The 18080-nt window shown below is 49.1% G+C and overlaps 1 protein-coding gene across 1 annotated transcript; it reads right to left on the reverse strand.

The window, feature by feature from the left end:
- Positions 1-677: 677 nt before the first annotated feature.
- GALR1 (galanin receptor 1) lies at positions 678-17722 on the reverse strand. The gene is made up of 3 exons (XM_077136109.1): positions 17057-17722; positions 12288-12353; positions 678-2175 (listed from the first exon to the last, which is right to left on the reverse strand). Exons 1-3 carry the CDS (start codon positions 17720-17722, stop codon positions 1858-1860), a joined length of 1050 nt encoding a protein of 349 aa, XP_076992224.1. The 3' UTR covers positions 678-1857.
- Between the last annotated feature and the right edge of the window lie 358 nt (positions 17723-18080).

Here is an 18080-nt window from a genome sequence, read left to right on the forward strand (position 1 = left end):
GCACACAGAAGTGCTGCAGCGCACCGACACGTCGCATCTGCAAAGCGGACCACAAGTTCCACAAATCACACCAGGAATTATGCTCGGGACACAATGTTTCCGCTGTTATAGCTGAATAAATTACAAGACAATGCTAAACAAACACATCATTTTCCATAAAATATTCACACACATATACACAGATTTTTTTCCCCTGGCCAGCAAACAGTTTTCTCACGTGGTGTCCACAGAATGATTTCTACCATTGCAAATGTAAATACTGCTTGCTGTAGGAATACAGTTAATAAAAATAAATTGATGAGCTAAAGAAGTAAACATGCCAAAAGGCTGACACTGAGCTTGGTTCTGCTGATGTAAAATTTGATATTTCTTATGGAGTCCTGACTTGGCACAGTTGTTAAGTTGTACAAAATCCTTATTTTTAAAAATTTCCTTGCTTTTGTCTCCTTCTAAAATATATCCAAGTCTGGCAGTCTGATAATTACTTTTCTAATATAAAATAACTTAATATTTTCATACCATGCTTTCTTTGTAAACATGAATAAATATGAAATTATCATGAAAACTGTATTTGAAACTCAAATAACTTAATATTTTCATACCATGCTCTCATTGTAAACATGAATAAATATGAAATTATCATGAAAACTATATTTGAAACTCAAATGATGACGATTTTAATCACAAATGAACATTTCCAGAGGGAATAATATTTGGAGAAAATGTGCATTTAAAATGAGTATAAATTTAATGATATAAGCTCATGTGTGCATGAGATAGGGTGTCCCTGGATATATTCATTCTCATGATTGGCTTTCTTTAAACACTGTCAAGTCAAATGTTAGCTATGCTTTAACCACAAGGCATGACCATCACTGCGTGCGGCTTACCACCTGCTGACTAATCTTCAGTCCCATTGAAATGATCTACATCTCATTTCACCATTATTTAAAATTTTCTCTTTTGGGTAGGTTTTACGCAAGGCATGGCTAATGCCTTGGCAAAGCACACGTATAAAATCGTAATGCCCAGTTTCATTCCCCAGAACTCCTCTGCAGCCTCCGCTGTGAGAGCAGCATGCACAGGCTGTTGGGCCCGTTTTTATTTAGTTGTATCTCCAAAGTCCAGGTCCACAGGACAGTGTCAAGTTACAGCGCCAGCTGCTAGGGCCCGAGAGTCAGGTGACACTCTGTTTACCTGCTGCAGCTTTAAGGGAACTTGGGTCACTGATAAAAGCATCACATTTTCAGAAATGCATACACTATTCACAGTCGGAAGCAGGTATGACCTGTGCAAATAAACTTAAAAAAATATTTTTCCCACTTAATAGATGGTATCTCTATATACATGACCAAAAAATAAAATTCAGTTGAAACATTCATTCTGTTCATAACCAGATTTAAAAACACATACCTTATAATATCACCTCTTCTCTTAAAATTGAAGAATTAAATATATATTACTCCTAAATAAATGTGCCTCAAAATGCAAATTGCAAATATTCTTGATGATGTTTATGAGGCTGGTATTTCATGCAAGAAGAATTGAGCATTTCTATAGAATTTTGTTAAACCTCTTTTTTGTAAGGTACATAAAATTATATAACCTTTTCTTTGTTTCTGGAGAATTTCAAAATAAAATATCAATCAGTTTCCCTAAAAAAAAAAATAATAACCTGTACTAAGCCTAGGAATTTCCCAGGTGGAGAAGCACTCTAGCGCAGTGGAAGTCAATGAAAGCAACGTGCAGTGTTGTCGGGATAACAACCCGCAGCCTGGCTTCGCAGCTCACTGCGCGTGCGCGTGCCTGGTCCTCGCTGCCGCACACTCAGGTTGAGAGCGCTCTAGCACGCCGCCCTCACACGTGGGTGCAGTTGGTGGATGGCGGGGTGTCGACTCGACTTTTATTCTCCTTAGTGTTGTGGAGAGGTGATTGGCGGCGAACGTGGCACTTGAACACTTGCTTATAGGCCTTCCTGAAGTTTTCAGAGAGAAAGGCATAGATGATGGGGTTCACGGAGGAATTACTGTAAGCCAGGCAATGCGCCGTGATTCTGAAGAAGAAGGAAGCAGGGGTCAGTGGGAAGACTCCAAATTCGGCCCAGAGATGGATGATGTGGTGCGGCAGCCAGGAGATCCCAAAGACCACAACCACAACCAGGACCGTCTGCGCTGTCTGGTGACAAATGGTGGGAGAGGGGGAGGGGAGGGGAGGGGAGAGGGAGGGGAGGGGAGGGAGAGGGGAGGGGGAGGACAGGAGCGGCAGGAACGGTGGGGCAGGGGAAAAAACGACACAAACAGAAATGTGTCAATCACAGCAGAAAAAGAATCCAGCCTTTTAAAAATACATCCTAAGATCATTTTATATATATTGTCGTGGGGCCACACAGAAGACATTAAATCTCCTTTCACTGTTAACGTTCACTTGCCGGACGTTAACAGTGAAAGGAGATTTTATGTCCCAAACTTTCCCAAGCCCTGTCATGACCCTCCATGGTGATGATTTTAGGGTGTATGTGACGCACATGTGGATTAGGGAAAGTGTGCTTTAAATCGTGGAAATAAGCACGCACAGAGGTGAAACACTGTACGAAAGATGAGTAAAAGCTCCCCGAGCCGGGCGAGAGCAGCCAGCCGCCTGCCACCCCGCTGCGGCCCCGCTGCAGCCCCGCAGCCCCACGAGCGCAGGCATCTGCCTTGGGCATACGGGGGTGGGGGTGGGGGTCTGCGGGGGACCGCCCTGCAGATTGCGTCTGTCTTCAGCCCTGCTCTCGCGACCCCTAGATCCAAAATACCGGGAAGCCAGAGGCCGGGGCCAGAGCTTCCTCCGAGGTTTCCACTGTGCCGGACCCCAACGCGATAGGACTTTCCTCTGATGTCGTGCTCACCCCCGGGTTTCTCCCACTGACCCGCGGCCACCCCAGAGGGCAGGGTCAAGCCTGCTCAGGACACTGGAAAAGGCCACAACCGGAAACTAGCTGCAGGATTCAGTGAAAACTCCATCTATCTGGATTCAAACAAAAATCATGATCTATTTAAAATTAAAACGCCATAAGTAAAGGGGCCAAATTTGTAAAACTCAAAGTACAAAGGGATGAACCACGAGGCAGCAGTGCCTGGCTCCTCCCACCTCTGGTTTTGCCCACCTGCCTGCTTCTCAGCTTCCACCACGTCCATCGGGGCCACCCAGAAGTCCGACAGGACACCCACCTCCGTCCCAAGCCAGCCTGGCACCCGGTCAGCTCCTCGGCGGCGGCTTCCAGGGCAGCCGGGGGACAATCTGGGTCTGTCGGGGGCTACAGCGGGGCAGGGAGTGCAGGGGCCGAAGGTGGCCCAGCATGCAGGCCCGGCGGGGGCAGGAGGAGGAGCAGATCAAGTCCCTCAGCAAGTCTACTTCCTTCGTCTTCAGGGTCCCGGAGCAGCAGCGCAAGATGCTGGAGACAAGGGGCCCTCCCGCCGCGGCAGTGGGCGGCCGGAGCACGTGGACAGCCTCATGGCCAGCCTTGGGGGCAGCGGGAGTCCCTGGGCCAGGAGACGCTGAGCCGCAGGCAGAGCCCGGCTGCATGTAGCGGCTGGGGGACAGCTTCGAGAATACACAGAGGGATGAGACCAGTGAGCAAACAGGTGTGGAGAATGGTTTGTCCTCATCAAGAAGGATGTAGCTTACAAGAGCAAAGTAAACCTGGAGCCCCGCCTGGAGGGGCTGACCAGCAAGATCAACTCCTCAGGCAGCTGTGTGCAGGGGAGAGCCGTGAGCTGCAGGTCTGGACCTCAGACACGTCCGTGGTCCTCTCGCTGGACACAGCCACTCCCTGGACTTGGAAGGCCTCTGTTCTAGTTTGCTAGCTGCCGGAATGCAACACACCAGAGACGGATTGGTTTTTAATAAAGAGGATTTATTTTGTTGGTTCTTCAGAGGAAGGGCAGCTAACTTTCCACTGAGGTTCTTTCTTATGTGGAAGGCACAGGATGGTCTCTGCTGGTCTTCTTTCCAGGCCCCTGGGTTCCAACAACTTTCCCCGGGGTGACTTCTTTCTGCATCTCCAAAGGCCTGGGCTGAGCTGCAAGTGCTGAGATGATGAATGCAAAGCTGCTTAGCTGTGCTACGTTGTGATCGCTCATTTAAGCACCAGCCAATTAAGTCAAACGTCACTCATTGCAGCAGACACGCCTCCTAGCCGACTGCAGATGTAATTAGCAACAGATGAGGTTCACGTACCATTGGCTTATGTCCGCAGCAACAAGACTAGGTATGCTCACCTGGCCAAGTTTACAACTGAATCTAACTAACACAGCCTCTCATTGCCAAAGTCAGGGCCCAGTACGAGGACCTCACTAGTTGCAGCCGGGCCAGGGGAGCACACATGCCAGATCAAGCACAGGACCTGCAGGCGCTGGCCGGGAAGCTGCCCACACACCAGGAGCTGATGAACTGGCCCTGGACATCGAGACCACCACCTGCGGCGAGCTGCTGGAGGGTGCGGAAAGCAGCTGGAGTCTGGGGGTACAGAACATGAGTTTTCATATGAAGACCTCCAATGGCTGCTGACCTCGGGGGCCTCAGGCATGGGCAGCAGCTGTGGCCAGAGCACCTTCCAGTCCCACTGCGGCTAGCACAGGGGTTCCAGCTCCTTCTGCCGCAGCAGCTCTGCCAAGGCTGCGGCTGTGAAGAAGACTGAGCCCTGCGATGGGAAGCTGATGTCTGAGTTGTCTGATGTCCTGCTGCAGTGAATTGCCACTGCTTCCCCTCCCAGGCCATCCCCGTGCCATGGCCACCCTAGGGCCTGGGGACAAGCAGCTGTGCAGGGATGTAGGTAACAGGAGCCCCAGGGTGCCCCTTCTTGCCCGTGTCCCCACCTAGAAACCAATTTTGTCTTTTCCAAAATAAAGCCTCAGTTGGCTTTGCCAACCCCCCCACCCCACCCCCAAAGAAACAAAGCAATTAGTTGGTTCCTTCCTTAAAAGGTTCAGTCTCTCCCTAAAAGCATGTTCCAGAAGCCAGCATGCCCCCGGAACATCCTGGCAGAGCCAGTGCAGTTGTAGACAGAACTCAAAACTAGCATTTATCGGCCACTGTGTGCATTCTTCTCTCAGTTCCTTCTACAGCCCATGGAGCAGGCCCTTCCAGCATCCTTGGCTTACAGGTGAGGAAACCGATATGTTAGTTTGAAAGTATTGTGTACCCTAGAAGAGCCATGTTTTAATTCTGAGCCAGTCTTGTGGGGACAGCCGTTTCTCTTAATCCTGATTCAGTACTGTGGGTGGAAACTTTTGATTACATTATCTCCATGGAGATGTGGCACGCCCAACTGTGGGTGTGCTCTTTTGATTAGATGGAGATGTGACTCCACCCATTATAGGTGGGTCTTGATTAGTTTCCTGGAATCCTTTAAAAGGGGAAACATTTCAGAGAGAGTCAGAAATGACAGAGCTGACAGAGAGGGAGCCGACAGAGAACAGAGACACATATGTTTAGAGATGTTTGGAGCCCAGCAGACATTGCCATGAGATGTTAAGCAAACCAGAGCCTGGAGAGAGCCAATGGAAGCCAAGAGATGAAAGCCAGCCCTGGAGAAGCAAAGTGAGGGATTCCCACAGGAACAGAGGCTGAAAGCAGTGGAGCCCAGGAGCAAAGGACCAGCAGAGGCCAGCCACGGGGCTTCCCAGCTACACAAGTATCCCCCACCCATCAGCCTTCTTTGAATTAAGGTATCTTTTTCTGGATGCCTTAGTTTGGACATTTTTATAGGCTTAGAACTATAAACATGTAACTTATTAAATTCCCCTTTTTAAAAGCCATTCCAGTTCTGTTACATATTCCAGCAGTTTGCAGACTAAGCATGGAGTCTTAGAAGAGTTAAGGCAGCCAACGTCCCACCACTCAACAGCAGCGTGAGAGCCAGAAGCCAGGCCTATGAGCATCCCAACCCATTTCCCGACAGCTCAGGTCTCAGGGAAGGCAAAGCTCAGAAGTGCCTTTACCAGCAGCCCCATTACTTGCCCACCCACTCCGGTGCTGCTTTAGAACCCAGGAGTGTGCAGTTGTGTGGGTCATTAAAGCCCCCTGAAGGCGGTGTTGGTCTCAATTCCCTCACTTAATCAGACAAGGAAGCTTGCAGCCTCCCATGCTGAAGAGTGCTCCAGCTCCGTGCCTCGCTCTAGCGGGGAGTTGAATCCTTTAGAAAGAGGAATCTTAAGGACATGCTCTTGCTACCCCTAAAGCAGAAATACTGGGAAATCAGAGGCAAGGTCCACGAGTTTCCTTTGAGGTTTTCACTGTGCAGGTGGAAACCAGGGACCCCTCAGCCGATAGCCTGGAAGGTAGGAACCCAACCACTCCTTTGGAATATTTTTAGCAGAGGGCCTTGGACATGGGGAGGGGCACGTGAGGGTCTGCACCCAGCAGCCCCGCCATTCTCTCCCTGGCATGGCTACAGACCTCCTTGGACATGGGGAGGGGCATGTGAGGGCCTGCACCCAGCAGCCCCACTGCGCTCCTCCCAGCATGGCTGTGGACCTCCAGGCAGGGTGCCAGCTTTAGTGTCTGGCACTGAGGGGCATCACAGGGGGACCCTCACCCAGGGACAGTGGGCTCTTTTCTCTTCTGTACAGAACAGTCTTGACTAAAATGGATGCAACAACCCAATAGTGGCTTTTTATAGGGGAGGTCAGTTTACACATGAGACCCACTTAGCACACAGCACCCAGCAAACAAGTACCCATAGGCCTTAGTGAGGGAGCGTGAGCTGTCCCGTTTGCTCTCCTGGCATGGGAGCAGTGCCACCATGTAGACACAGTCACACCCACAAATAGAACACATAGCTCTACCTTTTCTTCCTAAGACAGTGAGGCTGTTTCTCTACTTCATAAAATAAATACTCCTGCATATTGTTTCATCCTTTCTTCCAGGAATCTTACTAAATACAAAGTATAGGGCAGAAATAGTTTCTGGCAGCTTATTGCCAGGCTCCCCAACTTATCAACATGCACAGGCAAAGCAGTGCCACGAGGACGTGCTGTTTCCTGGGGTAGTGCACTTACTGTGTGGCCTAATTCTCACCCAATGTGCCATCGTAATTTTCAGCAATCCCTTGGGCCTTCTGAGAAATGGGGGCGAGAGTCCTGCCTGTGATTCTACCCACTTGGTCTCCTGGTAGCTCTGAGATGGGGCTGGACTACAATTTACAATGTAAATGCTGGGACGGATCATCTAGCAGGTATTTGCATAAATGGCATCATTTATCTCTGACCGCTCCCGGAGGGGTCGGTGGAATGACTGCGGGGCAATGTACTTGAAGCTCGGCATGCCCAGAGGTTTGCACTTTCCCCGCATTCATCAAGCACTCAGTGGCTCGCAGCTGCCGTCCCAGCCCATCCCCTGCAACCAGTTCCCGAGCTGGTCCTGAGGCCTTGGGCTGGCCACAGCTGGGCCCAGCGACATCAGGTTAGGCAAATACAGCCACACACACATCTGGAAACAGAAAGTGATTTTCTCTGTATCCCTTGGCAAGGGAGGCTTGCAGTCTTCAGAGCCAGAAAAGGGAGTGCAGAAAGAGAACGTACAGGAAAGTAAGGAAGAAAACCACATTTCTTTCTCTAGCCCTATTTCCAAACTGTCAGACTCAAAAACCGTGTATCCAGAATGCACCAGCCCCGCGTGGAAGGCTTCGTCCCAACTATTTGCATTTGCCTATGTCCAAGCCTGGGGCTTAGACAGCTCAGCGGTTCCCCCGTTGCCCTCCGCTGAGCTCTTCAAGACTTCAGACTTCTGGACTTTGCTCCAAGCCGGTGGCCCGGGAGGGGACTGGGCAGTTCCCCAGGGGAAGCTCAATGGCCTGTTGGGAGCCCCACAGAAAGTGTGAAATTATCCTACCCACCTGAAGTTAGACAACCAAATGTATTCACTCAGCATTGGAAGGCCCCCAGGCTGAACCATGGTTTTCTTTCCCCTAAAGAGATGGAAAGGCTGCTTCCTCCTTTTCTCTCTGAAATGTAACACTGACAGCCCCCCACTGTGGAGAATGAGGCTGATGCTTTTCAAACGTCTCATATGATCTAACTTTTCTCATTTCTTACAGGATCATTTGCCCCCATGACAGATGGATTTTATCCCATGTATGTGCTACTCCCCTCGCATGTCCATTTATAGGGTAGAATCACAACATTATCTGTAGATGGAGAAAAGGTCATCATTTGAAATTATGCTCTAAATCTCTACACTAATTCTTATTACACTTGAGATTGGGTCCTTTATGAGCTTGGTAACCTTTTACTCCTTTCCTTATGCTTTAAGTTTCTCTGAAATAGTGATCTCTATTCTTTGTGTAAGAGGCTATTTTTCAAATCATCAGAGGCATCTATTCTTTCTTCAAAGAATTCTACCCTTATCTAATGGAACTTGGCTAGGAAGAAAAAAGTGACTAAAAGATGAGAATGAAGAAAAACATTTTGTAAATTATATAAATGGCAGCCAAATAGCTTGCTGGATTACTTTAAGCCAGAGAAACCAGTGAAGGCAACTGCTAAAAGAGCCGAGTGCTTCACGGGACAGCAAGGGGTCTTCTAATCTGATTTCCCTGCTAGAAGCAACTAGCCAGCATAGTTTTCTATTCCATTCTGAAGTCTCCCAAGGATTAAAGAAACTTGAGTAGTATGTGAGCATCGGCCTTGAGTGAGAAAATGTGTCTTTATGTCCTTCAGAACATGAGCAAAACATTCCATCAACTATAGGACTCTCTGTACTGCTATTACAATGATTTCTACAATAGAAATCACTTTTTTTCTTCTGTTTTCCCTCCCAAAATGGAGAACAGCTGTTCAGCATGTTTAACATGAAAGGTCTAATTATCTACCCCATGATTATTCTAAATCTTAAGGGAAACACTATTTGGCCGTTGAGAAGGGGTGGAAACAAGTGGAATTGAAATGAAGAAACTATGAAAAGTCTTTTATCACTTCAACTGATGATTCATCAAATACTACTTATGTACAGAGCAACAATTTCCTCTGCTAAGACCAGGGAATCCTCCTCATGACTCAGTCCAACCCCTGCCTTCAGGGAATGTACAGTCTATTCTTGCTTTCTATTCTCGCTCACTCTCCTTTCCTTTCTCTTGGATCTCTTCTCTCTCCCCACCCTTTGACATCTCTCTTCCCTCTAACCTTCTCCCCACATCCTCTCCTCTTTCTTTATACTGCCTCTTCTTATACCCCTGCACCTCTGCCCTTTCTGTTCTTTGGACACACAAATACATGCACTTACAATCACCACCACCACATTTTGTTTTCTGAAAACAGTGTGACAATTGAATCAATAGAGATCTGATATCTCTTCAGTGGCTTCTGTGGGCTAGAAGGTGTGAGAATGGAAGAGAGAAGACCTTTTCTCACTTCCAAAGCTTATTGCTGAACCTTCTCCCATGGTAAGAATGAAAAAGGATTATATATGTACATACACAAATACGTATATATACACATACATATATAGATATGCACACATATATATACATGCAGATACACACATATACACTATATATATATATATATATATACACACACACACACACTACATTGACTCCCAAATCAATAGGCCAAGCCCTTGATCCCCAGGCTTTTTCTTGTTAAACCTATTTCTGTAGGAGAGAGGCTAAGCCTGTCCATAATTATGTCTAAGAGTTACTTCCAGAGGACCTCTTTTGTTGCTCAGATGTGGCCTCTTTCTCTCTAAGCCCAGCTCTGCAAATAAAATCATTATCCTCCCTCCTATGTGAGACATGATACCCAGGGGCGAACGTCTCTCTGGCAACACAGGACATGATTCCCAGGATGAGCCTGGCCCTGACACCATGGGATCAACAGTGCCTTCCTGACCAACAGTGGGAAAAGAAATGTAGCAGAGTAAGGCATCATGGCTAAGAGAGTTCAAATAGAGTCAAGAGGCTGTTCTGGAGGCTACTCTTATGCACGCTTCAGCTAGATACTGCTAATTACCATAGCTTACCAAATCTCAACCAAAACCATTCCTGTTGACCCTAAAGAATGCCTAGGGCTCTAGCTGAGATTCTACAAAGGTTCCATACACTATGATTACTTTCCAGAAACCTACACCTCCAGATGGGTTCCTAGGCCAGATAGGTCCTGAAACCTAGAGGGGCCAGCCTCTCCAACAACATTCACTAGTTCCATCCCCCTATCTCATAATGCTGACGCTCCTTTCCAGCATAAAGAAGTTAGAATGGTCATTGCCCAAATACCCCTGAAGATTAGGAGCAAGGCCAAATGAGAGGGAAGAGTTGTAACAGAGAAGATAGGATTTAACTAATGAGTATGACTCAGCAGTCATCCTGGAGCAGCTAGAAGGAAAAACCTAAAATTGTGGGACTGTAACCCATACCAAACGCTGAAATCTGTTCTATAACTACTTGTAACAATGTACTTTGAAATTTACCACTTTTTTGTCTATACATTATATTTCACAATAAAAAATATTTTAAAAATAGAAGTTTTGTAACCATTTCCCATAAGACTTACTTTCATTCTTTTGATCACTTAATACTTCTCTGGGACGTATATGGTTTCCCAGCAGCACTCTTTCAAATATAGAGACTAACATTAATCGTAGCACACAAATACCATCCAGCAAATGTGAAAGGCACATTTTATTTCGTTCCTGTTGGTGACAGCCCGGCCCATGTCCAGGGCACCTCCTCTGTGATGGTCCATGGCCCATCCTTCTTTCCCCTGGCTGTCCAAGCACCCGTCATGGGAGCAACCTTTGGGATGGACACACAGCCTCCTCGGCTGTGAAGTTGGCTTCCAGGAGAAGCTGGTTTCTCTTCGAGTCCCGTGAGCATGCTGGGATGCAGCACAGGGCTGGGGTCTATAAATAGCCCCCCAGCCAGGGTTCCAGAAACACGGCCAGGGGGAACCTGCAAGCGATGCTTAAGGTTCTTAGTGGATCACTGTCTTGGAGATGAGAAGTGGTGCTCAGAGGAGAACCTAAGAACCAGACTAGGAAAATGGAAAAACTGTAGTGCAAGGAAAAGCCACTGAAAACAGAGGAGGAAAACCACGGCTTTCAGGGCTTATTCCATGCCTGCAAGTTAACACTTTGTCAGTGTTTATGGGGGGCCTGGAAATGTAAAGGAAGCCGAGACTGTGACAGCTCAGATGTCAGGCAGCTTCAGCGCAGGGAGGCCACGAGCTGGTCATGTGACACGTTCTGCAGCGTTTAATCTTACGAGTTTAACCTAAAAACTGAATGACTGGACTTCTAATAAAGCTAATTTTTGCTGCCAGAAAAAAAAAAGCCTTAATTTTTGTGCTTTTTAAATAACTGTGTGCCACTGTCATCTACTTTAGGAACAGAAGTGTTTCTGCCACGTTACTGTTTCCAAACAAAGAAAGGCAAAAGGGGCTTTTTTCCTAAGTAGAATTCTTAAAAGTAAATATGATTATTTACACTATAATTTCTGCAAGTCTTGTCCATTTAGAAGGAAAAACAAGGTATTTTAAGATTTCATTACTGATATTTGTGGGTAAAATGTCTGGTTGTAATCTCCTCCTCTTTAATCATATTGTCTAATAATCTCATTCTACTTTCCAAAATCAGAAATTATGTAGATATTATCTGAATAAGGGTTAAATTAATCCTGATTTGTAAAACGGTTGTTCCTCAAAATGTGAAATGTAATAAATATAAATTTTATTTGATATATATGATTATCAAAGTTAGATGCTTTTAGCATTCATCAGAAGAGATGTGTTTAAATCAGAATTTACTTGGCAGGAAAGACAATAGAAAGGGTAGAATTCCCCTCCAAGCTTCCTCCACCTTTAGTTAGATCCTCCTCGGGCTGATAGAAGCCCAGGTCTGGGTAGAAGAGAGAAGGACGGAGCATGTGCTGTAGGGAGAGGTTGTAACAGTTTCTCTTGAAAGAGAATTAAACCAGGGCCTTCTGGAATCACATCAGAGATGGTAAATAGAAAACAAAATCGATATGATTTCACACCTTGCCCCGAGTCCGCACTCTGTCCTAACCATCCTGGAACACACCTCCTAGTAGGATGCAGAGTCCGAAACACCCACACTTAATTGCCTCCCTCCAAATCCCCCCCTGCCTTGTAACGCAGTTTGTAGTGACCTGTGAGGAACAGGCTTCTTTCAACCCTCTGTACCAAGGAACTTAAATTTTACAGGTATTGGGTGAATGTGAGCGTAATGAAGAGTAGAAATAAAGTCTACAAAATAACATATATCATAGATACATACATATTTGTGAGCATTACCTTTTTCTTGGATGCTTCAGACTTCTTCGACATGTTCTTCAGCTTTTTGTGCAAATGATGGAGGACCTGAAAAGCACAAAACAATAAAACCAATTTGCCAGACACCTCACAATCCATTATCTATTTGCATTGACAATTATTGGCTTTCTAATATGGTATCATTATTTATGAAATCGTTTAAACAAAAATACGCATTGGGTAAGAAAATAACACCAAATGGGAATTGCCAAAAATGTCTGCACTTCCAACATTCAGGAATGTGGTGGGAGGGCAACACCCACGGGGTGGCAGGATGACACCCAAGGGAGGCAGGTCAGAGCTGCGGCATCATTTGCAGAAGGTGCCAGAGCGTGGAGCTCTGGGCTTTGGTCCAGAGAGAGCCCCATGGCTGCTCACGATGTAGCCACAGCAGCCTGGCTTGTGTCTTTGTGGAGCTCAGGATTTTACATGTAACCATCGTCATATCCCTGCTGCACACCAGACATGAGGCCAGACATGGACAACCCGGGGCTCCTGCCCTGATGGAGGAAACTGGGTGAAAGGAGAGAAGGAAACCGCATTTCTCCGAGGCAGCTGGGCCAAAAGAGAAGGTGTTAGCACCTGCTTCCGTGTGTCCCACATTCCCCATGGGTCGTGTCCACTGCAAATCTCGAAGAGAAAATGACTCCTTCGGCCCTTTATTCAAACACTCCCCCTGTGCTGTGCTCTTGGACAATTTGGATTTGGGGAATTCAGCATCAACATGACTTTGAGACAGACCCGCTAGCCAGGCTCTCCCACCGATGTCCTGTCAGCGAGCCTCCTTGAAGATGTGCTGCCTTTGGTAATTATAGAAACCATCTTTGCCTTCTCTTGCCTGCTTAATTCTCAGAAGATGGGATGTGAAAATATTTGGTTATATACAGGAATTTCCAACCTCAACTTGGTCTTATATGAGACTACCAATCCCAAGAATGAGTATCTGATTTCATTTTGTATATCCCAGCTGAGAGAAACGTTAGCTCCTGGGTGAGTCAGAGCTGCACACTGGGTGCAGACGGAGCCGAGGGAAGGTGAGAGCACGTGCCCCTCCTCCGGGGCCCTCCAGCACCACCCACAGCGGCCGCCAAACCAAGTGGACCTGCTGCAAGCCCAGTCCACCTGCTGGACGGACGCCCGCGGCCTGAGAAGACAGAACGCGTCCCTCTCCCTTGCAGTCCCGGGCGGCCACTCTGGGTGTGGACGGTCCATCCCCACCCCTTGCTTGACTGCAGTACTTCCCACTGCCTGAGGTGCTCAGGCCACCTCCCACCAGCACCCAAGTGTTCTGCCGGCCGCAGGAGCACTTGGGAACTCCCCATGAACAAACGTTGGATGCGTTTGCTATTTTGATGCCAGAAACGGAGGTACCAAAAAATCAAATGGAAGGCAAAGACAGAAGACAAGCTTTGGCAGGAACAAAAGGGAAAATGTTTACAAGGGGAAGGAAAGGCCTGAGGCAGGACTCTTTGGACAGGTCAGGGGGCCTGAGTGGGTCTCCCTGCAGGAGAGAAAAAGGGGACACTGGTCTGAGAGCCGGGAGCAGGAGGAGAGGACAGAGGGACAGCAGTTCAGCAGAGGCCCCAGGAGTACCTGAAGACAGGTCAAAATGGAAAATTCACAGGTTTTCTACTTCATCTTCCAGTGAATTAGGTTGGCTCTCTGCTCAGTACCTTCAGACTACTGAAGGAAGCCGACTGCGGCTGAATGACAGAGGAAGCCAGACCGGCCCAGCCTGACGCTGTGCCGCTGCCAGGGCCTGCGCTCTGGGTGCTCATCGAAGAAGCGCCTGCACCCCAAGGAGGCTGTGCCCCGGGAGGCAAAGACGGCGGCCCGGCAGCACGCCCTCATCCCCCTACGCCTCTGGGGGCAGGCAGGAGGCCCCACCCCAGCATGAGCCGAGGTCAGCCCGGCCCCCAGATAGGCCCGCTGTGCCAAGGCGCTCGGCGAAGTGGGCTTTGTGCGATTCTCCACGACAGCGAGGAGGGACTTTCCAGGGCACTGCGTCCCCCAGCCCCACAGGGTCCTCAGGGCTTCCAGGGAGATCCAGGTACAGAGAAATCTCACAGAATGATTTAACAAAAAATATGTACGATTTTGGGAACAGAAGGAAGCTCTGGAATGTAATTCCCTTCTTAAATTTAAAAATGAAAAGAAATGCATTTAAGTCTGGCTGCATGCTTGGCCATCAGGGATTTTCATCTTGGCTTTCCAATCTGGACCCCAGAGAAACAGCCAGCCCTGAACCCAGCACCCAAGAGGCAAAATCCTTCACTGGGGTTCACAGGAACAGCAACGTGAAATAGCTTGTTCCCCCATCTACTTAGACCTTTGAGTGAATTTGCAAATATTACTTCGAATCTCAAAGATTTTTCCAGTTATGCTTAGAAACAACTATTTCCATATAAACAGCTATTACAGTGAATAGGGACTGACTAAATTTTGAGAACCAGTTTTAAACTTTTTCCCATGTGCAACATTTGTAAACTCCCAAATGATGGAAATGTAGCCCATTTACTCCTTCAAGTTTCCCTCGTCAGCCCCATTGAGGAGACTTGAAGTTGTCATCCTTAAAGACATTTTGGGCTAAACAGGAAGAGGACGCTTCGGTTCTCATCCAGGTGATTATGAATTCAAAAGCCAAACTTGTTAAAGAACCATCTGGTCCCAAACTGACAGCATGGAACACCTGGACTCTTCTCACACACTCAGGGCCCTCCCCAAGGGGCCCTCCTGCAGGGGACTCAGAATCCCTGGGTTAGAGTCTCTCCTGAATGGGGCTGAAAGGAGTGGTATAGAGTCACAGATGGCACGAGAAGGAGAAGGAGAGGATAAGACATAGGAACAGGTAACACAGTGACTCTTGTGCTGACAATGACCGTGATTAACTGTACAAATATAAAAAACTTCTTTCATGAACCGGAACGGACACACAACACTCTCACAGGGAGTTGATAGTGGAGTGGTGTAAGGGAAAAACGTACCTATTGTGAACTGTGGACTATCCTTAACAGCGATATCTTTATATTCTTTCATCAACAGTAACACATGTCGTGTACCGATACTAGGGCTCAACAATGGGAGGGGGGGATAAAGGGTATAGGATATAAAAGTTTTCTTTTATATTTTATATATTTTTTATTTTTTGGAATAATGAAAATGTTCTAAAATTGATTGTGGTGATGAATGCACAACTATGTGATGACACTGTGAGCCACTGATTGTACACTTTGGCTGGATTACGTGGTGTGTGAATATAACTCAATGGCATTAAAAAGTCTTCCCTGACCCATTCAGTTGTGGCATAATCTTGAAACAGTTACTTCATTCCTCTGAACTCAGTTTCCTTGTCCTTAAAATAGGGGCCACCGCCCACCCCTAAGGCTGGTGTGCAGATTAAATGAGATCACGTTGTGTGGCAGGGGGACGGTGACTGCCCTGGGTGAAGCTAACCTTTCTTTGGTATTTGCAGGTAACTAGGTGTGTCATCTTCCAAATAACTAACCTAGAGTTATTTTCTAAATCCTCTAATTCTTTCGATCTAACCCTTTGAATTGTTTCAGATCATTTCCAAAAGTATTACCATTCAAAAAGAGACACTATACATACATGATATAGAAAACTCAGATGGCTTAAGCACTTGTCAGGAAAAAAACTACTTTATGAATAGAAGATATTGTTGCTTCTCACATCTTCCAATTATCCACTGCCCGAAAGGCAAAAACCTTTTCAGAAGGAGAGCAGGGGCAGAGAGAGGGGGCTGAAGGAAAGCCGACAGGAATTTCTGAATTTGGTTAAGAAGGAGTTTGTCTGATGGTGATGAAAAGGCAGGAGAGAGTATGTTGGGGGTCAGAGTTCACTCCAAAAATCACGTCCCAGGCCATTAAATATGTAGTGTGTTAACTCCAGTGTGGCCAGCTGTGTCAAAAGGTTTCACTTTTTGATCAGGATAAAATCTTCAAAACCGTGTGCTACTAGTGAAAGAGCATCGCGGGAGGATGAGAACCGCCTTGCAGTAAGGAAGAAACCTCAGCTGAAATCACACCCCGTCGGGGGTGCCTTCCCCGAGTTCGCCTATTGTGGCCCCAATCACTGAACACTGTCCCCACAACCTTCCTAAAAGGGACGCAAATAGAGAAACACAACAGCTCCAGCTTCTTTCCACCCAGAGTTCACTGGAGACTCCAATGAAGACTGTGAAGAAATATTGTTTTACCCCTCGGGCTTTTAGACTTAGCCTCCTGCGTTCACAAGGCGCCCTGGCGCAGCCCGGGGAGCGCGCGCAGCGGGGTCCCTCCCGCCCAGCCGGAGGCCGCGGCCAGGACCCACAGAGCGCTCCCTAGGGCTCCCCCAGCCCCGCGCCCTCCTTCCATCGCGCAGGCAGACGTGCGCGAAGAGTCGCTAAAGCAGAGCAGGGTTTTCACCCAGCCCAGGAACCCGCGGTGGGTGCGCGCCGGCCGCCCCGGGCCACCTCGGGGCGTCAGGGCTGCGCTGCGCTCCTCCGGGGAGCGAGGCAGGGAAAGCTGCTCTCCTGCACATCTGGGAAGTGGACTGTAAACTTTCGCCAGAATTTCTCAAACTCCAAGCACCCTTCCTGGACAACCGCAGACGGGCAAGCCCAAGAAGAAGCAAGGGCAAGCTGGAGTGGAAAAAGTTCTCCTGCAAGCCAGCCCAGGCCGGGCCACACAGCCACCGCACAGGCTCCCTCCTCCCTCCCTCCCTCCCCGCGCCCCGCGCCCCGCGCCCCCCACCTTGGCGTAGCAGAAGCAGATGAGCAGCAGCGGCAGCAGGTAGCCGAACACGAAGGTGCACACCACGTAGGCCTTCTTGTGGCGCTCGTTGGGCCACAGCTCCCAGCAGAAGGTCTGGTTGCTGATGTCGCGGTGGAAGAGGCGCTGGTGGTAGGCGACCGGCGAGGCCATGGCGATGGACAGCGCCCAAATGAGGCCCACGCCCAGCAGCGCGTTGCGGGACACCCGCAGCGAGGAGGAGCGCCGCGAGTGCACGATGGCCACGTAGCGGTCCACCGACATCGCGGCCAGGGTGAAGATGCTGACCAGCATGGACACGGTGAAGAAGTAGTGGGTGAACTTGCAGATGAAGGCGCCCAGCACCCAGGTGGGCAGGGCGTACACCGTGGCCTGGAAGGGAATGCAGAAGAGCAGGTAGGCCAGGTCGGCGATGCTCAGGTTGAGGATGAACAGGTTGGTGGTGCTGCGCGGCTTGCCCGGCTTGCTGCGCGCCAGGACGGTGATCACCAGGCTGTTGCCCAGCACGCCCAGCGCGAAGATGAGGCCGAACACCACGAGCGTGACGAAGTTCTCTGCGCCTATGCCGAACAGCGGCCTCCGCTCGGCGCCGCCAGGCTCGGCCCCCGACGCGTTTCCCTCGCTCAGGTTCCCCGCCGCCAGCTCCATGGCCCCGCGGGTGCGCCCCGCAGAGCCTCCCGATGAGCCGAGCGGCGGGAAGGGCCCGGGGCGACCGTGCCGGATGGCACGGTCTCTGCGGTGGGGCGGGCGCGGGAGGCGGACCTCGCGGGGCGCGGGCGGCGCTGGGGGAGCGCCAGGCGACCTCTGCCTCCGCGCCTTCGCCTGCTGCGCGGCCACCGAGCGGCGGACGCGGAGGGACTCGGCACTCAGTCGCGGAGAAGAGAGACCCCGGGTGGCCTTGCCGCCCCCAGAACCTGGCTGCCGGTGGTCCCTCGCTCCGAGAGTGACTTCGGGTTGCACCTGTTGCTTCCAGCCTCTGGGCTGGCCGGGCGCGGGCGCCTCGCGG

Source organism: Tamandua tetradactyla, chromosome 18 (assembly GCF_023851605.1).
Source record: "Tamandua tetradactyla isolate mTamTet1 chromosome 18, mTamTet1.pri, whole genome shotgun sequence".
NCBI lineage: Eukaryota > Metazoa > Chordata > Mammalia > Pilosa > Myrmecophagidae > Tamandua > Tamandua tetradactyla.

What these genes read in the sequence shown, in the direction of transcription:
- GALR1 (XM_077136109.1), bottom strand. Translation starts at nt 17,722, where the DNA reads ATGGAGCTGGCGGCGGGGAACCTGAGCGAGGGAAACGCGTCGGGGGCC. An exon ending in TCTGCTTCTGCTACGCCAAG is followed by an intron (nt 12,354 to 17,056) that starts GTGGGGGGCGCG and finishes TGTGCTTTTCAG; the next exon opens with GTCCTCCATCATTTGCACAA. An exon ending in CTGAAGCATCCAAGAAAAAG is followed by an intron (nt 2,176 to 12,287) that starts GTAATGCTCACA and finishes ATTTGTCACCAG; the next exon opens with ACAGCGCAGACGGTCCTGGT.